This window comes from Bombus pascuorum, chromosome 1 (assembly GCF_905332965.1).
Source record: "Bombus pascuorum chromosome 1, iyBomPasc1.1, whole genome shotgun sequence".
Classification (NCBI taxonomy): domain Eukaryota; kingdom Metazoa; phylum Arthropoda; class Insecta; order Hymenoptera; family Apidae; genus Bombus; species Bombus pascuorum.
In genome coordinates, this window is record NC_083488.1 from 17,553,553 (window position 1) to 17,580,163 (window position 26,611).

Genomic DNA, 26,611 nt, shown 5'->3' on the forward strand with positions numbered 1-26,611 from the left:
TCATGGTAAAATAGCATTAGATCCCAAGCCTTGTGGTAACACCGTGATTTCCGCAATCTGCAAACAATATTTTTATGAATACTAAAGTCAACCATTACCAGCATAATTATTAATGTCAGTACAATACCCAGATATGTCCAATGCCCAAATATGAAGAAAGAAATAAAAGAAAATGTCAAGTAGGTAAAATAAAGGAACATAAATAAATTAAAAAACAATAAAATAGGAGACGAGTTAAAATAAACGAATGTGTAAAAAGTGTTATCTAACTCTACAGTTGTTATACGAATTATATGGATTTATATAACGACAGAATTAATAATATTTCTCTATACAGGTATTTTGTCGAGTACCTAGACCCGAAAGGATCACAAATTCTACAGAAACGTGGAAACGAGAATAATGTAAAGGACATTAAAACCAAGGGTTAAAATTTGAGACGATGATGTTGCTGAGAGATGTTACAGTGTGTATAGTTTTATGGATAGGCATTTTATCTGTACATACCTCTACCGATCCCGGTGTTCCTAGCACGTAAATCACTATTTCGGCGATGTCCCTATCTTTTAATAAAGTATCTGGGGAGACATTCATGTAAGTATAAAGCCGTTTCAACATATCCGTCCGAACATATCCAGGGCTAATGGTCTATTTAAATATACAAATAAAACAATGTGAGAATTGTATGTCCTTATAATACATGCATGACTACATTTTATTATTGAGAATTATATTAATAAAAGTAAAATCATAAACAATTCTATAGAGCCAATTTTAATTATAAAAGTAGGAACGCTATATATCAAACAGTTTGGTCGCATTCCAAATTCGTTGTAAAGAAGATAATTTCAAAAAGGAATATCACTGAGAACCCATTTGATTTCATTTTGAACAATTTTCTGAATTGTTGAAAAGGTAATTGTTTCGTGCAAACAAACCAACATTATTAGAAAAATGTAATAAGTTTCATTACTAATTAATGAACTTTTATTTTCATTGAATGTAATAATTTTAAATAGCACGACGCGTGTTCATGAAATATTAGTTCACCATGAATGGCCTTACAGCATTATATATAGGCTTTAATTACCAGCCTTTACTTGCCGAACAAAGATAATAATATATAATATTGTATACATATGTAAATAATGACCTCTTACCGTTATTTTGATATCCAGTGCGGCCGCCGATATTTCGTGACGGAGTTCTATCCCTAGAGCTTGTAGAGCGTATTTACTAGGACCATACATGCCCATCGGTATGCTTATAGCTTCAAGATATAATCCGGCTATGCTACAAATATAACATCATATTTAATTTAAAAACGTCATAATTCAGCTGAGTGTGCAAAATTAGCATAATATCCTCATCCTGGATTTTAATAACACTTTATGTTCTTCCTTCTATCAGGCAAACAATTGAAAAGTAATAATAAAGGAACAGTAGAATTCCAAAGACTTCGCAGAATAATAAAATAACCATAATTATTAAAAGAGATATAAACTTAAAGTTACATCGCGTTAAAGGATGTGCAAATGTGATAACGTATCGTTTATTTTTATGGTTTTTGGTCTTGAACTTACATCGACAGAAATTATATCGATTGAGTGGTTTATGGTATATAAAAATATAAAGATGTAGTGCAACACTCGCATATTGTTGAATATATTCGATAAATGAGATCTCAGTTTGACAAATCGATGTATATCTGTATGAAATGTAAACATTATTTATTTAATCCGGCTCTACATTGCATTAAAAATAAACTTCTCCTCGTTCTTCTGTGTCTGACATGTATATTATAACTTTTTAAAATTCTAAGAATTACTTAGACAAAGTATCTCCCGAATTGAATTAAAGTTTATTTTAATATAAAACAAATATTTTCTGATAAACCATACTATACATTATTTAATGATTTAAGTAGTTATAATTAAGCAAATATATACAATATACATATAAAAATATATTAAACAAAAACGTTCTTGCCACGAATAGAGTTTATTTTGCAGTGTTCGATATAAGAGTTATGTGTCTTGCTATGAATCATTTTATGATGAAAACTGAAACTATACATTTCGATTTAAAAAGAACAAATAAGATTGCAAAGAATGCAGAGGGATATTAGCCTGGAAGGCTAATCAATATTTTCAAGCGAAACAATGATTTTGTAAATTACTGAGGAAATAAATATAAGGTGTAATAATTACTCGGAGATATTAATTATATGACCCCTACTCTGGCGTTTTCTCATAGAATTCATTGCTTCTCGTGCAAGAATTGCTGGAGCCATCAAGTTAGTATTAATGAGATCCTGACATTCCATGGAATCTGACTCTGTAACAGAACGTTTATAATTAGATCTGACGTATACAAATATACATATTATTATGTATCCAAGTTACAGTAAAACTTATTGGATTTAATTGTGTGTAGAATGGTGGGATTTTTTATATATTACGCTTATTATATGCGTGTATTTTAATCATTCTTATTCTCTCAGGCTTTCTGAGCTGTTAAACTTCGTAGTCTTTTTAGAGTTAGTAGTTTCTCGGGAGTTCTGCCTTGATATGATTTGATTTATAGTGTATACCATCTGGTGACCAGCTCTAATACTGTGAATACTTTAGAATGCACGAAAATGTCATTTATGGATATATCGTCTTCTTCAAAATATCGCTATTTTGTCCTTTAATATCACAAAATATTGATTTATCAATACCGCAAGACGCGATTATTACCATTGTATTTATAATTTTATCTCTTTTTAATTAATATTTCACGTTTTTCCCGAACTGATAAGACGATAACCTGAGATAAAAAATGTCAACACTTAATGAAGATAAAGCTGAGTTTATAATTGTAAAACATTTGTAACATAGCATAAATTGCAGTCGTCAGTAAAATATCAATGCCAATTTATAGATAACAATTTATCAAAATTTATCACTTAGAAATTGTAACGACTGAGATTAACGTATCTTGGAAAATCAAAGATCTTTATTTGTTTTGTTTGTACGTTTGAGCATCCGGTCTAACAAAACAAATATACCTCTTCCTCGTACCATGGAACACCTTCAACAGTAAACCGGTGACTTTACCTTAATGACGTTAACTTAATAAAACAAGATCATTCAAAATAATGTTTGTATTCACTCGAGCTGTTATATTAATGGCAAAGCTAAATTGATTTTTTTGAAATTACTCACATAACTGACTTCTCAGTTAATTCTGACGAATTCTGAGACACTAATTGCACATAAACACTATTTATGCAACGAAAGCGTTCCTACTACAGATAGTGATATGCTATAGGAAAATCCTGAATATAAATATTATTCAGCCATCTGGCCACAAATGACTGGCATTAAACGAATCCAGAATATTGTAATCATTTTACACCTTCAGAACAAAAAGTGTATAACCCATGGTTACTGGCAATATTTGAGAAGAAAAAGAAAATGCAAATGCAAACATGCATTTCGTAAAGCATCCTAGATTGATATCAATAAATATTTTACCCATGACATATGAGAGACTGAAGATGCCAGCATTATTCACTAGAATGTCAACGCCACCAAACTTTTCCTCGATCGTGTTGAACGTTCCAAGTATTTGATCTTCTTCCGTTATATCGCACCTCATCGGAAAAAATAAGTGCTTTCCAATCATTGCAGCAGCTTCCACGAGCTTATCCATTCTTCTTGCTAAACCAATCACTTTAATTCCATGGCTAGCCAGAGCTTCCGATATCGCGAGACCAATTCCTCCGCTCGCGCCAGTCACAAGTGCTACTTTTCCGTTCCAACAATTCATTACTCGTATTGCCGTGTTACAAAGTAACTGCGCGTGATAGACTTTTCCGTTATAAGAAGGATTTCGAACTCTTGCTCCTACCAATTAGCGGCCACTTGAGACGTACCGCAGGAAGTAACGCGTACTTATATCTCCGTAGAAACGTATATATAATAACTTACTATTTACAGAGTGCCCAGATGCAACGAGTTAAATATCTCGAAACACAAAATGAAAAATACGGAAGGATGTTTCGGATGAAAGTTATAAAGAAGCTGATGGTACAATCATGAAAATTTTGAGAAAAATCGCGATTATATTTCTTTTATATATTCATTATTGCGCGATTTGCGTTTATAATCACAACAAATACAAAATAAAGAACAATGCAAAAAGTAGCTGTCTATTCCATATGATCTCGGAAACCTATTCTACACAAGTGGTCGTTACATGTGTTTGTTTATACCAGCTAACTTCTGTTTACCGAGTTCAAAACCTACAAGATAATGATGACTCATTACAAATTGGTTATTATGATCACTGTGGTAGTTTTTGTGTTATACGCGTTCCTTATTTATTTTAACCGAAGAGAAGGTCGGGTACATGTTGTTACTTTGTAACGAAAACTTTATTCGAAATCATGGATAATGGATCGTACATGTAACTCCATCATAATATTTAATTAAAACTAACTAAAATATTTTATCGGCCGGTCAAATTGACCGCTCGCGGTAGGCAAGGCAGAATATAATTTTTTCTTAGAAGAAAAAAAGCAAATTCAAAGTAACTATCGAAAAATGTATTGTATGCATGTTTTAGGAAAAGTTAGAAATTATGAAGCTATATTATAACGTTCAATTATCGTTAAATTCGTGTAGAATTTCGAAAACCGTCAATTTGACCGGCACTGGAAAGTTTAATGTTAGAATAGCTACTTTTTCCAATGTGGCAGTTCTTCAATTGATGACATAACATTCAAGCCGAATTATTAGCGAAAAGTAGATAAGATAGGGAAATTAAATAGAACATCCATTTTGTTATTTTATTGGTGATGAATGGACCGCAGGTTTGTATGCATTTGTGAAATGTTTAGAGGTGCAAAAACACACAAAGTGCACATAGTATGTAGAAATATATTAAATATCTAAAGAATAGTACTCTTTATAATAATTATTATATCAAACAACTTTTTCAACAAGTGCTAGTTTTCTAATTAAATCGGAAAGATATAAGTTTTTACAGAAGTTCGTAAATATTGCAAACTAATGATGAATCATCAATCTTTACACATTAACATTATAGAGCACTTATCTTGTCACATATATATCATCTTAATTACTTATTACTGTTTTTTCGAAATATTAATCGAAATCCACGATTTATCCAATGCTCAATATCACGATGGAATGACATATATATCAGCCAAGAAAAATAAATACTAAGCTTATTACAAATAAAACAAATACCACGAATAAAATAAATAAAATAAAATACAACAAAGCATAGTGACAAAGTAATAATAAGAGTAACTTCCCATGCTGTAGATGATCCAAAGGATCGTGTGCCTATCTATGAGATAGGTAAGAGTACCCACCTATCCTACATAGACCTCACGACCACCACGATTCTCACACACGACATCTATGCACCAGATTTTGGCACATCACTTAATGCGATCAGCGAAATATATATTGAAATAATAAATGAATTGAAGTAATATTTTAGCATAATCTTATATTAAAAACTATAGCAGACCTACAAGAAGATATAAGATTTACATTTTCAAGAAATAACCGTTGAACAACGGTGTATACTAGGAATTAAGTTGAAAAAATTTACCTAAATATTTTTACAAAATATTGGACTAAACATTAGCTTCCATATATTATTTCATATATATTATTCAATATATCGTTTAATGTAAAATAAAAAGCTCTTTTTCTAGTACTTCTCATTTATTAAATAAAGTAATTAATTTCATAAAATATCCAAAGTTTTATTTCTTAAAGAATACATCCCGATTTTTTATGTTGCATTGGACCGAAAGAATCCTTCTGATGAAGTCAAACAACGTTCTTACGTTTCTTTATGACGTACTATAAATAAGGAACATTAAGACGATATCGAAACTAACGAGATATCTCTTGATTTACCCCGATACTTGCAAGATAGAAGTAACACACAGATTTTATTGCCATCGAACAATGATGTAATGATGTGATCAGCTGCCAGATTCATTAAAATTATCGGTTTGCGACATCTAAGCAATAACATCCTGTGATTCATTCCAATCATCCTACAATAGCATTAGATCCCTTGCCTTGTACTAACACCGTGATTTCCGCAATCTGCAAACAATATTTTTATGAATACTAAAGTTAACCATTACCAGCATAATTATTAATGTCAGCATAATACCCAGATATGTCCAATGCCGAAATATGAAGAAAGAAACAAAAGAAAATATCAAGTAGGTAAAATAAAGGAACATAAATAAATTAAAAAACAATAAAATAGGAGACGAGTTAAAATAAACGAATGTGTAAAAAGCGTTATCTAACTCTACAGTTGTTATACGAATTATATGGATTTATATAACGACAGAATTAATAATATTTCTCTATACAGGTATTGTTCGAGTACCTAGACCTGAAAGGATCACAAATTCTACAGAAACGTGGAAACGAGAATAATGTAAAGGACATTAAAACCAAGGGTTAAAATTTGAGACGATGATGTTGCTGAGAGATGTTACAGTGTGTATAGTTTTATGGATAGGCATTTTATCTGTACATACCTCTACCGATTCCGGTGTTCCTAGCACGTAAATCACTGTATCGGCAATGTCTGTATCTTTTAAAAAACCATCTTCGGAGAGATTCAAGAATTCATAAAGATCCTTTAACATATCCGACTGAACAAATCCAGGGCTAATGGTCTATTTAAATATACAAATAAAACAATGTGAGAATTGTATGTCCTTATAATACATGCATGACTACATTTTATTGTTGAGAATTATATTAATAAAAGTAAAATCATAAACAATTCTATTGAGCCAATTTTAATAATAAACGTAGGAACGTTATATATCAAGCAGTTTGATCGCATTCGAAATTCGTTGTAATTTAAAAAAGGAATATCACTGAGAACCCATTTGATTTCATTTTGAACAATTTCCCTAATTATTAAAAAGGTAATTGTTTCGACCAATCAAACTAACATTATTAGAAAAATGTAATAAGTTGCACTATTAATAAATGAACTTTTACTTTCATTGATTGTAACAATTTTAAATGGAACGGTGCAAAAACATGAAATATTAATCCACTTTAAATGGTCTTATATCCTTGTAAGACTTAAATCGCAATCTGTACGTATCGAACAAAAATATCATTATATAATATAGTATAGATATGTAAATGATGACCACTTACCGTTAATTTGATATTCAGTTCGGCCAGTGCTATTTCGTGACGGAGTTCTATCCCTAGAGCTTTTAGACCGTATTTACTAGGACCATACATGCCGATCGGTACGGTTACAGCTTGAAGATATAATCCGGGAGTGCTACAAATATAGCATCATATTTGAAAACGTCACAATTCAGCAGAGTGTGCAAAATTAGCATAATATCCGCACCCTGGATTTTAATAATACTTTTTTATGTTCTTCCTTCTATCAGACAAACAATTGAAAATAAATAATAAAGGAACAGTAGAATACCAATGACTTCGCAAAATAATAAAATAGCCATAATTATTAAAAGAAAGATATTAACTTAAAGTTACATCGCGTTAAAGAATGTGCAAATGTGATAACGTATCGCTTATTTTTATGGTTTTTGGTCTTGAGCTTACATCGACAGAAATTATATCGATTGAGTGGTTTATGGAATATAAAAATATACAGATGCGGTGCAACACTCGCATATTGTTGGATTTATTCGATAAATGAGGTCTTAGTTTGGTAAATCGATCTATATCTGTATGAAATGCAAACATTATTTATTTAATCCGGCTTTACATTGCATTAAAAATAAACTTCTCCTCGTTTTCTTTGTGTCTGATATACCTATTATAACATTTTAAAATTCTAAGAAATACTTGGACAAAGTATCTCCCGAATTGAATTAAAGTTTATTCTAAAGTAGAACAAATATTTTTTGACAAACCATACTGTACATTATTTAATGATTTAAGTAGTTGTAATTAAGCAAATATATACAATATACATATAAAAATATATTAAACAAAAACGTTCTTGCCACGAATATAGTTTATTTTGCAGTGTTCGATATAAGAGTTATGTGTCTTGCTATGAATCATTTTATGATGAAAACTGAAACTATACATTTCGATTTAAAAAGAACAAATAAGATTGCAAAGAATGCAGAGGGATATTAGCCTGGAAGGCTAATCAATATTTTCAAGCGAAACAATGATTTTATAAATTACTGAGGAAATAAATATAAGGTGTAATAATTACCCTGAGATATTAATTATATGACCCCTAGCGTTGCGTTTCTTTATAGAATTCATTGCTTCTCGTGCAAGAATTGCTGGAGCCATCAAGTTGGTATTAATGACATCCTGAAATTCCGTGGTATCTGAGTCTGTAACAGAACGTTTATAATCAGATCTGACATATAAAAATATACATATTATTATGTATCCAAGTTACAGTAAAACTTATTGAATTTAATTGTGTACAGAATGGTGGGATTTTTTATATATTACGCTTATTATATGCGTGTATTTTAATCATTCTTATTCTCTCAGGCTTTCTGAGCTGTTAAACTTCGTAGTCTTTTTAGAGTTAGTAGTTTCTCGGGAGTTCTGCCTTGATATGATTTGATTTATAGTGTATACCATCTGGTGACCAGCTCTAATACTGTGAATACTTTAGAATGCACGAAAATGTCATTTATGGATATATCGTCTTTTTCAAAATATCGCTATTTTGTCCTTTAATGTCACAAAATATTGATTTATCAATACCGCAAGACGCGATTATTACCATTGTATTTATAATTTTATCTCTTTTTAATTAATATTTCACGTTTTTCCCGAACTGATAAGACGATAACCTGAGATAAAAAATGTCAACACTTAATGAAGATAAAGCTGAGTTTATAATTGTAAAACATTTGTAACATAGCATAAATTGCAGTCGTCAGTAAAATATCAATGCCAATTTATAGATAACAATTTATCAAAATTTATCACTTAGAAATTGTAACGACTGAGATTAACGTATCTTGGAAAATCAAAGATCTTTATTTGTTTTGTTTGTACGTTTGAGCATCCGGTCTAACAAAACAAATATACCTCTTCCTCGTACCATGGAACACCTTCAACAGTAAACCGGTGACTTTACCTTAATGACGTTAACTTAATAAAACAAGATCATTCAAAATAATGTTTGTATTCACTCGAGCTGTTATATTAATGGCAAAGCTAAATTGATTTTTTTGAAATTACTCACATAACTGACTTCTCAGTTAATTCTGACGAATTCTGAGACACTAATTGCACATAAACACTATTTATGCAACGATAGCGTTCCTACTACAGATAGTGATTTGCTATAGGAAAATCCTGAATACAAATATTATTCAGCCGTCTGGCCACAAATGACTGGCATTAAACGAATCCAGAATATTGTAATCATTTTACACCTTCAGCACAATAAGTGTATAACCCATGATTACTGGCGATATTTGAGAAGAAAAAGAAAATGCAAATGCAAACATGCATTTCGTAAAGCGTCATGGATTGATATCAATAAATATTTTACCTATGATGTATGAGCGATTGAAGATACCAGCATTATTCACTAGAATGTCAACGCCACCAAAGTGTTCCTCGATATATTTGAACGTATTAAGTATTTCATCTTCTACCTTTATGTCGCACTCGATCGGATGAAATAGATACTGTCCAATCATTGCGGAAGCTTCCGTGAGCTTCTCCATTCTTCTTGCTAAACCAATCACTCTAATTCCATAGCTAGCCAAAGCTTTCGATATCGCGAGACCAATTCCTCCGCTCGCGCCAGTCACAACTGCTACTTTTCCTAACCAAGCATTCATCGCTTGTGTTACCGTGGTGCAAGGTAACTGCGCGTGGAATACTTTTCCGTTATAAGAAGGATTTCGAACTCTTGCTCCTACCAATCAGCGGCCACTTGAAACGTCCCGCAGCAAGTAATGCGTACTTATATCTCCGTAGAAACGTATATATAATAACTTACTATTTACAGAGTGCCCAGATGCAACGAATTAAATATCTCGAAACACAAAATGAAAAATACGGAAGGATGTTTCGGATGAAAGTTATAAAGAAGCTGATGGTACAATCATGAAAATTTTGAGAAAAATCGCGATTATATTTCTTTTATATATTCATTATTGCGCGATTTGCGTTTATAATCACAACAAATACAAAATAAAGAACAATGCAAAAAGTAGCTGTCTATTCCATATGATCTCGGAAACCTATTCTACACAAGTGGTCGTTACATGTGTTTGTTTATACCAGCTAACTTCTGTTTACCGAGTTCAAAACCTACAAGATAATGATGACTCATTACAAATTGGTTATTATGATCACTGTGGTAGTTTTTGTGTTATACGCGTTCCTTATTTATTTTAACCGAAGAGAAGGTCGGGTACATGTTGTTACTTTGTAACGAAAACTTTATTCGAAATCATGGATAATGGATCGTACATGTAACTCCATCATAATATTTAATTAAAACTAACTAAAATATTTTATCGGCCGGTTAAATTGACCGCTCGCGGTAGGCAAGGCAGAATATAATTTTTTCTTAGAAGAAAAAAAGCAAATTCAAAGTAACTATCGAAAAATGTATTGTATGCATGTTTTAGGAAAAGTTAGAAATTATGAAGCTATATTATAACGTTCAATTATCGTTAAATTCGTGTAGAATTTCGAAAACCGTCAATTTGACCGGCACTGGAAAGTTTAATGTTAGAATAGCTACTTTTTCCAATGTGGCAGTTCTTCAATTGATGACATAACATTCAAGCCGAATTATTAGCGAAAAGTAGATAAGATAGGGAAATTAAATAGAACATCCATTTTGTTATTTTATTGGTGATGAATGGACCGCAGGTTTGTATGCATTTGTGAAATGTTTAGAGGTGCAAAAACACACAAAGTGCACATAGTATGTAGAAATATATTAAATATCTAAAGAATAGTACTCTTTATAATAATTATTATATCAAACAACTTTTTCAACAAGTGCTAGTTTTCTAATTAAATCGGAAAGATATAAGTTTTTACAGAAGTTCGTAAATATTGCAAACTAATGATGAATCATCAATCTTTACACATTAACATTATAGAGCACTTATCTTGTCACATATATATCATCTTAATTACTTATTACTGTTTTTTCGAAATATTAATCGAAATCCACGATTTATCCAATGCTCAATATCACGATGGAATGACATATATATCAGCCAAGAAAAATAAATACTAAGCTTATTACAAATAAAACAAATACCACGAATAAAATAAATAAAATAAAATACAACAAAGCATAGTGACAAAGTAATAATAAGAGTAACTTCCCATGCTGTAGATGATCCAAAGGATCGTGTGCCTATCTATGAGATAGGTAAGAGTACCCACCTATCCTACATAGACCTCACGACCACCACGATTCTCACACACGACATCTATGCACCAGATTTTGGCACATCACTTAATGCGATCAGCGAAATATATATTGAAATAATAAATGAATTGAAGTAATATTTTAGCATAATCTTATATTAAAAACTATAGCAGACCTACAAGAAGATATAAGATTTACATTTTCAAGAAATAACCGTTGAACAACGGTGTATACTAGGAATTAAGTTGAAAAAATTTACCTAAATATTTTTACAAAATATTGGACTAAACATTAGCTTCCATATATTATTTCATATATATTATTCAATATATCGTTTAATGTAAAATAAAAAGCTCTTTTTCTAGTACTTCTCATTTATTAAATAAAGTAATTAATTTCATGAAATATCCAAAGTTTTATTTCTTAAAGAATACATCCCGATTTTCTATGTTGCATTGGACCGAAAGAATCCTTCTGATGAAGTCAAACAACGTTCTTACGTTTCTTTATGACGTACTATAAATAAGGAACATTAAGACGATATCGAAACTAACGAGATATCCCTTGATTTACCCCGATACTTGCAAGATAGAAGTAACACAGATTTTATTGCCATCGAACAATGATGTAATGGTGTGATCAGATGTGAGGTTTATTAAAATCGGCAGGTTGCGACATCTAAGCGATGACACTCTGTGAGTCAGTTATGCTGTGGAGTACCTGAAGTTGCCGTGCCATGTGGTGTTATCGTAATTTCTGCAATCTGCAAACATTATTTTTATGAATACTAAAGTTAGCCATTAACAGTATAATTAATGACGTTCGCTCAATATCCAAATATATCTAACATGCAGATATAAAAAAAGGAATAAAAGGAAATATAAAGTAACTAAAGTGAAGAAACATAAATAAATATAAAAAAAATAAAATGGGGAAAGTGTTAAAATAAACAACTATATAAAAAGCGTTATCTAACTCTACAGTTGTTATGTGAATTATATGAATTTATATAACGACAGAATTAATAATATTTCTCTATACAGTTATTGTTCGAGTACCCAAACTCGAAAGGATCACAAAATGTTCGTGACCCTGAGCTCGAAAATATGTGGCAGCTAAAATTATTTATCACAGGAAGGATTGACTGACAAAGATTATTTGACAGTAAAATAGAAGGATGATAAAGAAATTATTTATCATTAAGTGAAAGGCCGACGAAGTTTATATAAGGTGGACTGTACACAAACTGAACAGGTTTAATGTGAAAATGTCTCGACGTAAGTCTCAAAGAACTGGTGACTAAACTGTTAATGGACACTGAGTGCACTGTCAATGTCCCCAGAATGAATAGCGAACCAAAAATGAACTGTGCGTGTCATCCCAAAATGAACTGGGAATATCTGCCCAATATGAACTACGATACTACTTGACAGAATTGCTAGTGCCACTTGAGTGAATGATCGTTAATGCCTATTAAACGTAGCCGAGAAGAAGCTCTTTGTAAAACCTTTACACGAGCGATGTTGGCAAAAATAAGACACGTGGATTAATTGTCCAAGTATTTTCGACTTTGCGTCGAAGAATCTGTATGCTAATTCCGCAATGTCTTATTCAGCGATTATAACAAGCAATAAAATCTTCATGAAGCGCTATGATTTGACCAATACATACTAGAGTAGAAAATTAAAGAAGGGAAAATTCCTAACTCGCTGACCGTTACAGACGACTGCAACAGAATAAGTGTATTCCTCAATATCTTCATAAAGTTATTAGTGCTAGGAGAATCAGAATTTCTTATAAATATAAACGTATAATGATATAAACACACAAACATAAAAACAAAAATGTATAAAGACATAAATGCTTAAAAATATAAATGAATAAAAATATAAAAACATAAATGTAAGATATAAGATGACCGTAAGAAGAAATTCTGACTTGGTATATAAAACTTCGTATACAATGAAATGCGAAGGATATCTGTACGAAACAGATATCTTAAATTAAAAACGAAATAAAACAAGTACAAATGAGGGACCGTGGAAAGGAGACTAATATAAAGGACATTAAAGCTATGGGTTAAAATATGTGACGATAATCTTGCTAAGAAATGTTACAGTGTGTATGGTTTTGTGGATAGCCATTTCATCTGTACATACCTCTACCTTTTCCGGCGTTCCCAGCACGTAGATCACTGCTTCAGCGATGTCCGCATCTTTTAAGCCATAATCATCAGGGATGTGTGTTATATTACGAATACTTTTTATCATATCCGTTATCACAGCTCCAGGGCTAATATTCTATTGAAATGTAAAAATAAAACAATGTGGGAATTATATTATATTGTATATGCGTATATTAAACACATGATTACATTTTATTATTGAGAATTATGTTAATACAAAAGAAATCATAGACAATTCCGTTAAGCCAATTTTAATTATAAGAATGACAACGCTATATATCAAGCAATTTGATTGCACTTCAGATTTATTGTAAAGACGGTAATTTAAAGAAGATATCATCAGGAAACCAGTTGATTTAATTTTGAGCAATTTGAAAAGAAGTAAGCATTCTTAAAAAGGTAACTGTGTTGTACAACCAAATTAACATTATTAGAAAAATTTAATAAGTTGTCCTGTTAATTAGTGAACGTTTATTTTCATTGGTTGTATTAATTTTAGATGTCATGAAGCGTAATCATAAAATATTAGTAGCATTAAATAGTCCTACATCTTTGCAGGATTTAATTCTTCGATCTTTACCTATCGACCAACAACAGCATATGTAATATAATACATATATGTCAATAATGAACTCTTACCGTGATTTTGATATTCAGCTTAGCTGCGACTATTTCGTGACGGAGTTCTGTCCCTAGAGCTCTTAAGCCATATTTACTAGGACCGTACATGCCGATCGGTATGGATATAGATTCAAGACATAATCCGGCTATGCTATAAATATGAATTATATTTAAAAATGTAACACTTTAATCAAGCTATCTGTGCGAAATTAGTATAATTGAAAACAGTATGGTTTAATTTGGAGAAAAGTACCCCCATCATGGATTTCAATGAAACGTTTTTAAGTTCTTCGTCCTAACGTACAAACTACGAGAAAGTAAGCAAATGTGATAGACGTTTCATTTGTTTTTATGATTTTTTATGTATTTTGGATGTTATGTATATATCGATAAAGGTTATATCTATTGCGGAGACAATAGAATATAAAAATATAGAGATACAGAGTGACATTGACATATTACTGAAATTATTCGATAAATAAAATCATAATTCGATAAATCAATCTATATCTTTGAGATATGCAAATATTCTTTATTTATTTCGGCCATACATTGTATTAAAAATGAATTATAACTTTTTTAATAATTCTAATAATATGGTAGGAGAAATGTTTCATGAATTTAATTCAAATTTATTCTAAAATGAAACAAATACTTTCTGACAAACGATACTTTACATTATTAAACGATTTCAGTAGTTGTAATTAAGCAAATATGTACAATATACGTATAAGAATATATTAAACAAAAACGTTATTCCCACGAATAGAGTTTGTCTTGTAGTGTTCGATATGAGTTATGTGTCTTTCTGTGAATAATTTTATTATGAAAACTGAAACTATATATTTAGATTAAAAAAAAAAAATAAGATTGCAGAGGATAAAAAGCGACATAAAGTAATATATTTTTTCAAACAAAACAGTGATTTTGTAAATTACTGAGGGGATAAGTATAAGTTATTATAATTACCTAGAGATATTAATTATATGACCCTTAGCATTGTGTTTTTTCATAGATTTTACTGCTTCTCGTGCAAAAATTGCTGGAGCTATCAAGTTAGTATCAATGAGTTTACGATATTCTTCAGTTTTTGAGTCTAAAACAGAACGTTTATAATTAGATCTTACAAATACAAATATACATATTATTATCTATCTAAATTACAGTAGAACTTCGATTATCCGAACTAATTGTGTGTAAAATGTTGAGATTTTTTACATATTACACGTATTATATACATATATTTTAATTATTTTTATTCTTCCAAGTTTTCTGAACTATTAAATTTCGTATTCTTTTTAGAGTTCTTTCTTGCTGTGGTTTATACCATCTGATGACTATATTCGTAAAACACCATATATCGATATGAATAAATATTTTTACCGATAATAGGTGTGGAACTAAAAACTCCAGCATTATTCACTAGAATATCAAGGCGACCAAACTTTTCGTCGATCCATTTGAACACCTTAAGAATATCTTCTTCGTTCGTTACATCGCACTCGATCGGGAAAAACTTATCCTTTCCAATTTCTCTGGCAGCTTCGTGAAGCTTGTCTATTCTTCTTGCTAAACCAACTACTTTAATGCCATGGCTAGTCAGAGCCTTCGATATAGCGAGACCGATTCCTCCGCTCGAGCCAGTCACAATTGCTACCTTTCCAATCCAGCGATTCATCATTCGTATTGCGGTGCTACAAAGTCACTACGCGTGGAAGTGTTCCGTTGTAGTTTAAAAAGAGATTTCGGGCTCTTACCCCTACCAATCGCGGCCACTTGAGACGTCTCGCAGCAACAACTACTTAATATGCAATCTACAGAGTGCTCAGTTTCAATGCAACGAGTTAAATATCTCAAAACACAAAGTGAAAAATACATAAAGGTGTAATACGAAAAATACGGAAAGTTATAGAGAAGTCGAAGTTACGATTCTGGTAACGATCGCGATTATATTTTTTTTTATGAAGTATATTCGATACAGGAATTATAGTTATAACTATAGCTATACGTCCGTTCCCCCCACCCCTTCTCCAGAGTTGAATTAGTCAGTGCAAACATTCGAATTACATTACGTAAAGATACGTAATAAATACCTATAGCGACTAGAGTTAATGAGTGTAATTCCTAGTCAATTACCAATGTTTAGGAACAAACATTGTCGCAAAAAAGTAACAATACAAAAGTTAGCTCTCTATTCTATATTATCTCGAAAAGCTATTCTAGCCAAGTGATCGTTACATGTATTTGCTTTAAATAGCTGACTCGTGTTTAACATAGCTATTACATGTACTATACTCATAAAATGTTGATGACCCATGATGAGTTGTCATTACGATTTCTTTTAAAATTTTTCCTGCTGCGAGCACGTTTCTTGTATGTTTTAACCGAGGAGAATGACAGGTACATGTTGTTGTTACTGTATAATAAAAGATTTACTTGAAATCTTGGATAATGGATGGATAATAGATATAACTCCGTCATAGTATTCAATTAAAATCGCAATATTTTCCAATGTGGCAATTCTTCAATTAATGACATAACATTCAAGTGGAACTACCAACGAAGGACAGATAAGATAAGAAGGTTAAATATTGTAGAATTACCACTTTGTTACTTTGTGAATGATGAGACCGCAGATTTGTATGTATTTTTGAAAAGTTTCGAGATGTAAAAACACACTTTGGCTAATATTACAAATCGCTTCTGTTGTTACATACAAATTCTGTCGATTACTTAGATATACGCAATTTCAGTAATACTACTTGATTAGCTTTATCAATTTTACTAGTAGACATGTCGCCGTTCCAGTGCTGCAATGACGCAAATACGAAGCAATTTTTCAGGATTCGAAAGAAAACAATTTCATTTAGTAAAGCTTGTAATTAGGTATCAATGTATATGTTATATAATATTAAGACAAACAATATTTTTTGCCTTCTCTAGTTACTCTTAAGTACGTCTGTGTAACTAAGACTCTTATCGTTATTCTTACAAAATGCGATAGCCAACAGCGAATACTTTTTTTTTTTATTTAAAGAGTTTGACCGAGATTACTTTATACTTTATACTTTATACTTTACTACAGTAGCCATACTGTATGTTTCATACATAATTCGGACTTATAACTCTAGCTTAAGGCCTTAATTATACAAAAGAACGATAAGCGATAGGACATCCGATAGGCAGTAAGCGGTAGAGCGGCAAATCGAGCACGGCTGAGCAGCAAAAAATAATTCAAACCTATATCATTGATTAAGTCACGTCTGTGGATTTATTGTATATAAGGAATAAGCCGTATAACAGCTAAGCGACGAATGTATTCGCTTAACGATGCCACGATCTATAACTTTAATTTATTTTATGACCCCCAAACATCTTTTGCTGCTTATCGTTTTTTACTCATCACGGCCATAAAACGCTATTCAGTTTTAAATGCCCAACAACGAATATTTCCATAAAAACATAATTAAAATTATGAAACTGTTATACTGAAAATATTAGATATGTCTAAGACAGGGAACTTGTTTATTTTAGAAGTTGCAAATTTGCAGTTACGTGATTATTGCCTTGAAACGAAGATATCTACATATATTGTAGGTGGTACATCACACCCGACAAGAATGATTAATTAAATCTTATTTTTCTTCTACGATTTATCCCAATTTCAGTTGGAACAGAATTATATTTCAACTAGTTACGAAAATTACACTGCATAGTTGGATTGATTTGAAATTTCATGAAACTTCAAATCATGCTGAATGGCTACTCTTCGTTAATTTATTTCATTCACTTTCATCTATGCACTTAGTAGAAATAGAAAACATAGCAAAAACCAGAGAATAATTATCAGTATAAAAAATATACATATATTAAACGCGTTGCAACGCATGTTCACTGCATGCGTTACGATTGAAAATTATATTTTATATATTTATCACATTAACTTCTAGAGCGACATTTAGCTTGACGTAGATAATAATTATGCTTATGTAAGCTGTTAGATATTATTCGTTTTGGACATTATATAAAATGTGGTATAAATACGATTAATATGTACTTGTGTTGTTTTATTCTGATGATTATTTTTATCTATATATATATATAGATATATATTAGTTATATATATATTAGTTATATATATATATATATATATATATATATATATATATATATATATATAACTAATCTGACATTAATGACAGTCCTCCTAAAACAGTAATTTTAAAAAAATATCGCCAATAGTGATTTATACAAAATATGTCAAAGCTCTTGAAGATAATTACAATGTCTTTATGTTTCTCCTTGTTCCCTATAACATGTAAGACTAGTAATACCCTAAAAAATTTCATATAGTTAGAGAAAAAGTTTACTACTCGATCTTTTGCAAATATGTAACAGGATTTCACTCGCTTCATAGAGATCGTTAAATAATGGTCATATTTAAAAGCACTGGATTTGGTTCTGTAATGAGAGAAAAATACATGCATGTATACATTGAATTGTTTGCATTAACTTCTATCATATTTTAAACGTAGATACCAGAAGTTCTCAAGTAACGCTTACTGAGATACTTCATTCTCTGTTTATTCAAAACATGATAACGTGTATTTTAATCGAGTAATTGAGGCTTATCTCGTAGCATTTACTTTTCATATTTGAAAGTCACTCCCAAGTGAAACAAAAAAACAAATAGAAATTTGATAAGGTAAGATTCATTTGCTAGAGATATGACATGCACAAGATATTCAATAACTGACAGTACAATCCAGCAATTCTAATCGTAAATTTGAATTTACGATTAGATTAAAATATTGAATTTATTCAACTTCCACTTTTGCTCGTATTTGTATCAGCAGATGCAAAGTCAGGGATCCTATGACAAGGTTAGGATTATTGTCTGCGAGGATAAATCTGATGCGAAGTCACGGCGACGCTAGAAAGTCACATGCGGGCGCCTCTAGCGCAACACAAAGAAGCCCAATGAGGTGAGTTCTAAGTTAACAAACAAACTCGATCTGAAATCAGGGTGTAAATATAATTATGTATATTCTAGGTACGCATGCAATATGGAATTATCATAAAAATTTATAAATGATAATTGGTAACTATGATATTTAATCAAAGAATTTAATATCAAAATTGTTTTGCTCGTACAAAACATTCATTTCACCGCGCCAAAATTCACACTACAGGGAATCGTAAAGAAAGATACATGACATTATTACAATTAGTTATGGAATTTCGCAAAACTCCGAAGATCATAAGAAAGTCAGGATAGAATGCGTGCGCGAACTGAAAAGGATATGCATTGAACAGGAAATGAATAGAGAATACTAGATTATACAGACACTAAATTTTACTGACAATCAATTACTACATATTTATGATAGATTAAAATCTTGACGGAAAAAATAAGTATTATGTGTGAACTAAATATAGCACAAGCAAGTATTTGCACAACAGTATTTTTACACGCGCATTTGATCGTCGTCTTTCGCGAACAGTTTCAGGAGTCAAGGTCGTCACTGATAGGCGATTTTCGGACGATCCCATGACCAGCTGCGCGCCAGTAGGAGAAAGTCTATATAAGAATGTCGCGAATTTCAAACATTAAACAAATGTGAATTCCTCTTCTTTGATGCTTTGATGTGAATATTAATTTATTGTTATAAGTAGTCATTAATTATTTCATTACTTCATTACGGACTATAAGGTATAAGTACCTAAGACTACTGAGTACAGATAACACTCAACAGATACATGCAAAAAAGGGAAAAAGAACAAAAAGTACAACAGACGCGCATTCTTAACAGTAACAGCATTTATGTACAATTCAGATGGCAAGTAAAAATATAGTGGGAAGTGGATTGGATTAGGACTCAGGAAAGGTCTCGTATGTAGCCACTTCGACGCGATAAGAACTGGCACCTGATATTTGTTTTCAGAAATTAATCTGTAGAAAACTATGCCAAGCTAAGAACAGCGTAAGATGTATAAGCAACAGTTTTAATTATGTGATAAATATGTGTAGGCTAAGTCTATTGTACGCACTTACGCACAAAGAGGTACTTTTTTCTATTTAAAGGGAAAAATATAAAGCTCCGTTTCCTAATCCATTTCTTTATTAAATAGGATAATGGATCTAACATAGTGCCCAAGGTTCTACTCCATAAAACATTCATACATACATCTTGATTGTACCATATTGCGTTAAGATTCACAATCGTTCTGATGAAATTATCGGTTCTTACATTCCTTTGTATAAATGGTAAGAACTTAATAGTAGTAATAATGTAAATACAAAAGGTTAATCGAATATCTAACAAGATATGTCTTCAACTACTCTGATACTTGCAAGGTAGGAGTAACACACTAATTTTGTCGCCATTGTACATTGATGCAAAGATGTGATCCGGCGTGAAGTTCATTAAAATCGGCATGTTACAGCATCTAAGTGATGACTAACTGTGAGTCAATCCCTCTGTGGGAAAATAAATCCCGTGCCGTGTGGTATTACCGTGATTTCCGGAATCTGCAAACAATATTTCTATGACTATTGAAGTTAATCATTATTAGTAAAAATAATAACGTTCACATAATATTGACATATGTTCTTAATTGAAAAAAGAAGAATTCTATCATCCTATAATCATCTATCATCCTATAATAATAGAATGGTTACTTTCACATATCATAGAAAGAAATATAAAAATTGTATGTCTAGAAAGAAATAAAAGAAAATATCAAGTAGGTAAAATAAAGGAACACAAATAAATAAAAAAAGAATAAAATAAGAAAGAAGATAATTCAATAATCAACTGTATAAAAAAGGTTATTTAGCTCTATAGTTGTTGTACGAATTATATGAATTCATATCACGACGGAGTAAATAATATTTCTTGTGTTTCTTCTATAATGCGGGAACGTGGGAACGAAGTTGCTATAAAGGCAATCAAAGATGTGGGTTAAAATGTGTGACGATGATTTTGCTAAGAGACGTTACAGTGTGTATGTTCTTGTGGATAGGTATTTTATCTATACATACCTCGACCGTTTCCGGTGTTCCTAACGCGAAGATCACTGCTTCGGCAATGTCTTCAACTTTTAATATAAAATTATTGCTGACGAAATTCCGTACACCTTGTATCATATCCGTCATCACAGCTCCGGGGCTGATGTTCTATTAGAATATAAAGATAAAGCCATGTGAGTATTATTTGTTCTTATAGGGTATTCATGGTTATATCTGATTATTCAGAATTACGATAATACATGGGAAATCATAGACAATTTTGTTGAGCCAATTTTAAGTATTGAAATAATAACGCTATCTATTAATGCCATGTGTTTTCAATGTTCCCACCTTCGAAAATTATCATTTTCTTATCTGTACGTATGGACTAAAGATGACATTAAATAATATACTATACATATGTAAATAACGAGCTGTTACCGTGATTTTGACGTTCAGTTTGGCCGCGTTTATTTCATGGCGGAGTTCTATTCCCAGAGCTCTTAGACCGTATTTACTAGGACCGTACATGCCAATCGGTAAGGCTATAGCTTCAAGATGTAATCCGGCAATACTATAAATATGCTTCATATTAAAAAATGTAATAATTTAATCAAGCTGTCTGTGAAAAATGAATATAATGGAAAATAGTATAGTTTAATTTCCACGAAATCAGGGATTTTAATGAACCTTTTTTAAGTTCTTTGTTCTAACGAACAAACTATGAGAAAATAAGCACAGACATTTTGTTTGTTTTCATGTTTTTTTATATATTTCGGATATCCTGCATATATCAATAAAAATTCTACTAATTGGGGAGATTATGGAATATAAAAATATAGGGATATACAGTGACATTGACATATTACTGAATTTATTCTACATACGAAATCTTAATTTGGTAAAGCAATCTATTAGATTGTCCCAAAGATTGTTTCATTTTATAAAGAAATAATAGATGCACAACATTTCTTATTTTATATTATTTTATCGAATTATGTATGATCCATTCTGTTCCATCGGAACATATGAACAACACATGATAATAATATTATTTCCTCATAAAACGAATGAAGCTTGTGGTACAACTTAATACATTTGGGCGAAATGCAAATATTCTTTATTCCCGGCCTTATATTGTATTGAAGAGAAACTTCTTTCCGTTTACTTGGTGCCTGATATGTCTGTTATAACTTTTTTAATAATTCTAATAATATGTTACGAGAAGTGTTTCATGAATTCAACTCAAGTTTACTCTAGAATGAAACAAATACCATTTGAAAAACGATAGTCTTATTTTGTAGTATTCGATATAAAAGTTACACGTTTTGCTTTTGTTTTCTCCGTTTGCAAATAAAAGATGAAAACTGCTTCTTTAGTTTAAAAAAAAACAATTAAGATTTGAGAGGACAAACGGAACAATAGATTCATCGGCATTTTCCACAGATATATTTAACCGACGCTGTCATCAATAAATTACGGAGGAAATATGTTCTTATGTAATACATAGAATTACCTGGAGATATTAATTATATGGCCGCAAGCGTTGCATTTTTTCATAGATTTTACTGCTTCTCGTGCAAAAATTGCTGGAGCTATCAAGTTAGTATCAATGACCTTGCGATATTCTTCGGTTTTTGAGTCTGTAACAGAATATTTACGATTAGTTGATATAAACAGAAACGTATCTATGAGTATTATTATATATCCAAGATATCATTAGTAAGAGTAATTAAATATTACAATTGGAACATGTAAGAATCAACGTTAGATAAAATAACTTCAATTTCGCGAGTAAAACTGTATTATTTGTGTAATATTTGACATTTATAACATTCACATTTAAAAATAATAACTAGAACAGCATCATTATTCTAAAATAATAGATACTGTAGGGAATCACACAACTGGGAACAAAATATGAATTATATTTGAAAACATCAGTCGAAAATATCGAGCACAATTCTTTTTATCAGATTTCATTTTCGTAAAAACTGTACAGATATATCCTAAATACATGTACCAATGTTTTTATCTGGTGACTTTTGCTAATTTGAAAGAAGAAAGTCTTGATCAAAACCTGATTAATATAAACCTAAGTTTCGAAATTGCAAAGCAACTGCTAGTAAATTATCAGTAAAATATCAGTGATAATTTATAACTAACAATATGACAAAATAAATATTCAAAATAAATACTCAAAACAATATGTCAAAATAATAAATCAAAATCACATATCTTGTCACATCAAAGGTTCCCATTTGTTTATTTGTATGGTTGAATTTCTGCTCTAACAAGCAAATGTTGTAATGCTTATGTTTTAATGCAAATGTATGTAAATACTCCTTCCTCGTACTATGGTACGCCTTCAACAGTAAACCGATGACATCAAAATTAAATTAATCAAGTACAATAATTCAGAGAAATGTTTGTAATCACTCGAACGGTTATACTTTTAACGAAATTGAAATTTTCTTGAAATTTTCCACACAACCGACTTCTCAGCTAATACTGAAGAAATCTGAGACACTAACTCCACATTGTCAATGAAATAATACACACAATAGAAAACAAACAATATTCTACAGCCCTATTTATGGACACAGAGAAAGCATTCAACAAAATAAACCACGAAAGCCTACTACAAACAATCAAGAAACAATTCCCGGAACAAATATACCAATTAACAAAATCATATATGAGCAACAGAACCTTCACAATAAAAATCAAGGCTGCATACTCCGAAGTCAAAGACATCAAAGCAGGGGTTCCGCAAGGAAGCGTCCTAGGACCTATATTATACACACTATACACGGCCAACATACCAACAACTACCAATAGCAAAATATTGACATTCGCGGACGACACAGCCGTACTAGTCAGGCACATTAACCCTGTAACAGCAGCCACAATACTACAAAAACACATCACAAAAATAGAAAAGTAGCTACAAGACAAACAAATTAAAGCTAACCCTGACAAATGCAACCACATCACATTCACACTACGAAAACAGAACACCAAACATCTTCCTGAACGGCACGCAAATAACACAGACAAGGCAAGTCAAGTACCTTGGACTTCACATAGATACATACTTCACATGGAAACAGCATATCAAATCAATGATAGACAAAATACAGACAGCAAGGAGACAAATGCACTGGTTAACAAACCGAAAATCCAAACTAAGCACAGAAAACAAACTAAAAATATACAAATAATCATAAAACCAATCTGGACCTACGGAATTCCACTATGGGGAACAGCAGCAATGAACCATATAACCAAAATCGAAACAATGCAAGCCAAAATCCTTAGGACGATAGTAAACGTCCCATGGTACGTTAGAAACGAGGACATACGGAATACCAACGGTCAAGGAGGAGATTACCAGACTCGCAAAAGATACAGAGAAAGGATAGAAACACACCCGAACCAGCTGGCAGCGGATTCGAACAACATAACAAACATCGCAAGAAGACTAAAAAGAAAACACCCAATAGACCTCATAAAAGATGTAACCTAGCAAACACGAAGATGGCACCCCGCTGGGGGTAGCCACCCACATGCTATATTTATTATTTTATTTTTTTTTTTTTACCAATAAGATATAACACTTTACCAAATGTCCTTCAGGACAAATTGTAAAAAAAACAAAATAAACTAAAAAAAAAAAAGAAAACAACTAACTCCACATCAACACTATTTGTCCAAGGAAACTTTCCTACTACAGATAGTAGATAAACGAATCTAAATTATTGTAACCATTTTACATCTGTAACACAATAATATAACCCATAATTGCTGACAATACTTAAAAAGAAAGAAGAATACAGAAAAAAAGAAAATGGAAATGAAAGCACATTTGTAAAACACCATATATCGATATGAATAAACATTTTACCGATGATAGGTTTGTCACAAGCAAGTCCAGCATTATTCACTAGAATGTCAAAGCGACCAAACTTCTCGTCGATCCATTTGAACACCTTAAGAATATCTTCTTCGTTCGTTACATCGCATTTCATCGGGAAAAATTTATCCTTTCCAATTTCTGCTGTAGCATCCTGAAGCTTGTCTATTCTTCTTGCTAAACCAACTACTTTAATGCCATGGCTAGCCAGAGCTTTCGATATCGCGAGACCGATTCCTCCGCTCGAACCGCTCACAAGTGCTACTTTACCGGACCAACGATTCATCATTCTTGTTGGCACACTGCTACGTAACTGCACTTGAAAACACTGCGTTACTTTATATGACGGCTGGCACGCACTGGCCTTGATTTCTACCAATCAGTGTTCTCTCATGACATGTCGTTCCAAGTAAGTACTTACATAATACATTACATTCTATATGTTACGACCATTCGCGGAGAGACGCGGTCGCGAGGAAAACGCGTCAGCGAGAGGTGTAAATTCTCGCTACGATTCGGTTAATCGACGCCGCGAAATAGTCGTTCCCCTTGTTTCGATTAAGATAACAGGGGTGGTTCAATGAATCTAACACTGTATTAGCAGGTTAAGATACTAGGTATATTTAATCTTACTAGGTATATTAAATCTTACAATAATATGAGCGTCACAAATATTTGGCGATGAATACAATAAATGTGTTACAGAGAACTTCAACCGACTTTACGATATTTCTCAACGAATTAACTAAGCGACTTTCTTCGGCGGAACTCTCGAAGTATGCAGTTATGTCTTACAAACGGACTGATTTAAGGGTAGAGTCGTTGCTCGACTTGTTGATTGCTCGGACGATGAAAACGAACTGACTTGAAAGTGACGATGCTGTGTCGAAGGAGAGCTAAAGAAGAGTGTGTCTAACGCACGGGATCATTGGATTTATTGATGACAGTTTTTGGCCGGGAAAGTGAGGGTATTAGACATTGTTTCTATTGGCTAATAAGACTGTCGATGGACTAGGAAGGGTCTTAGCCGCCCTCGATAGAGAGTTGATACTAGGAAGCATCGCATGTGTGCAAAACTAACTTTCACGTGTTTTCCCGAAAGAAACCATAAACCTTAGAAAACGATTTCGTAAAAGGATCTTTGTTTGATCTGAAAGACTTTAGCTAGATTTTTCTGAGATTTATGGTCGGTCCTTGAGAGTCTTAAGGGTATGCAATAAAGATGTACGGACATCGGGCTGCCATCCTGCCCGCGATGTGAGGCCCGGTCCAGCTAGAGAGTCGGCCGACGTAACACAATAGAAACGTGTTTGTAATGACCTTCAATCAGCAGGCCTCGTACATTAAATGCAATTAATTAAATATCGCAAAACATAACATACAAAATGCAGAAAGATTATTCAGTAGTAAATTATAGAGAGACAGATAA

At 31.9% G+C, this 26,611-nt stretch overlaps 4 protein-coding genes across 4 annotated transcripts; all 4 read right to left on the minus strand.

Moving 5' to 3' along the window:
* On the minus strand, window positions 1–3,855 carry LOC132915416 (farnesol dehydrogenase-like). The gene is made up of 5 exons (XM_060975210.1): window positions 3,522–3,855; window positions 2,211–2,337; window positions 1,161–1,293; window positions 508–648; window positions 1–57 (listed from the first exon to the last, which is right to left on the minus strand). Exons 1-5 carry the CDS (start codon window positions 3,814–3,816, stop codon window positions 1–3), a joined length of 753 nt encoding a protein of 250 aa, XP_060831193.1. The 5' UTR covers window positions 3,817–3,855.
* Window positions 3,856–5,852: 1,997 nt separating this feature from the next.
* On the minus strand, window positions 5,853–9,894 carry LOC132915425 (farnesol dehydrogenase-like). The gene is made up of 5 exons (XM_060975218.1): window positions 9,595–9,894; window positions 8,284–8,410; window positions 7,233–7,365; window positions 6,593–6,733; window positions 5,853–6,143 (listed from the first exon to the last, which is right to left on the minus strand). Exons 1-5 carry the CDS (start codon window positions 9,887–9,889, stop codon window positions 6,087–6,089), a joined length of 753 nt encoding a protein of 250 aa, XP_060831201.1. The 5' UTR covers window positions 9,890–9,894; the 3' UTR covers window positions 5,853–6,086.
* Window positions 9,895–11,582: 1,688 nt separating this feature from the next.
* LOC132907040 (farnesol dehydrogenase-like) lies at window positions 11,583–16,023 on the minus strand. Its single transcript, XM_060959777.1, has 5 exons — window positions 15,638–16,023; window positions 15,224–15,350; window positions 14,273–14,405; window positions 13,608–13,748; window positions 11,583–12,211 (listed from the first exon to the last, which is right to left on the minus strand). The coding sequence occupies exons 1-5, from the start codon at window positions 15,933–15,935 to the stop codon at window positions 12,149–12,151; spliced, it is 762 nt and encodes a 253-aa protein (XP_060815760.1). The 5' UTR covers window positions 15,936–16,023; the 3' UTR covers window positions 11,583–12,148.
* Window positions 16,024–20,362: 4,339 nt separating this feature from the next.
* On the minus strand, window positions 20,363–25,506 carry LOC132907045 (farnesol dehydrogenase-like). The gene is made up of 5 exons (XM_060959791.1): window positions 25,174–25,506; window positions 22,783–22,909; window positions 21,708–21,840; window positions 21,300–21,434; window positions 20,363–20,786 (listed from the first exon to the last, which is right to left on the minus strand). Exons 1-5 carry the CDS (start codon window positions 25,469–25,471, stop codon window positions 20,727–20,729), a joined length of 753 nt encoding a protein of 250 aa, XP_060815774.1. The 5' UTR covers window positions 25,472–25,506; the 3' UTR covers window positions 20,363–20,726.
* Between the last annotated feature and the right edge of the window lie 1,105 nt (window positions 25,507–26,611).

Excerpts from the sequence above, each read along its gene's own strand:
- LOC132915416 (XM_060975210.1), bottom strand. The coding sequence starts at position 3,816 with ATGAATTGTTGGAACGGAAAAGTAGCACTTGTGACTGGCGCGAGCGGA. Across the intron at positions 2,338-3,521 it reads CAGTCTCTCATATGTCATGG|AGTCAGATTCCATGGAATGT; the intron begins GTAAAATATTTA and ends GTTCTGTTACAG. Across the intron at positions 1,294-2,210 it reads CATATAATTAATATCTCCGA|CATAGCCGGATTATATCTTG; the intron begins GTAATTATTACA and ends TTATATTTGTAG.
- LOC132915425 (XM_060975218.1), bottom strand. The coding sequence starts at position 9,889 with ATGAATGCTTGGTTAGGAAAAGTAGCAGTTGTGACTGGCGCGAGCGGA. Across the intron at positions 8,411-9,594 it reads CAATCGCTCATACATCATAG|ACTCAGATACCACGGAATTT; the intron begins GTAAAATATTTA and ends GTTCTGTTACAG. Across the intron at positions 6,734-7,232 it reads AACTGAATATCAAATTAACG|ACCATTAGCCCTGGATTTGT; the intron begins GTAAGTGGTCAT and ends ATATTTAAATAG.
- LOC132907040 (XM_060959777.1), bottom strand. The coding sequence starts at position 15,935 with ATGATGAATCGCTGGATTGGAAAGGTAGCAATTGTGACTGGCTCGAGC. Across the intron at positions 15,351-15,637 it reads TAGTTCCACACCTATTATCG|ACTCAAAAACTGAAGAATAT; the intron begins GTAAAAATATTT and ends GTTCTGTTTTAG. Across the intron at positions 12,212-13,607 it reads GAACGCCGGAAAAGGTAGAG|ATTGCAGAAATTACGATAAC; the intron begins GTATGTACAGAT and ends TAATGTTTGCAG.
- LOC132907045 (XM_060959791.1), bottom strand. The coding sequence starts at position 25,471 with ATGATGAATCGTTGGTCCGGTAAAGTAGCACTTGTGAGCGGTTCGAGC. Across the intron at positions 21,435-21,707 it reads AACTGAACGTCAAAATCACG|AACATCAGCCCCGGAGCTGT; the intron begins GTAACAGCTCGT and ends ATATTCTAATAG. Across the intron at positions 20,787-21,299 it reads GAACACCGGAAACGGTCGAG|ATTCCGGAAATCACGGTAAT; the intron begins GTATGTATAGAT and ends TATTGTTTGCAG.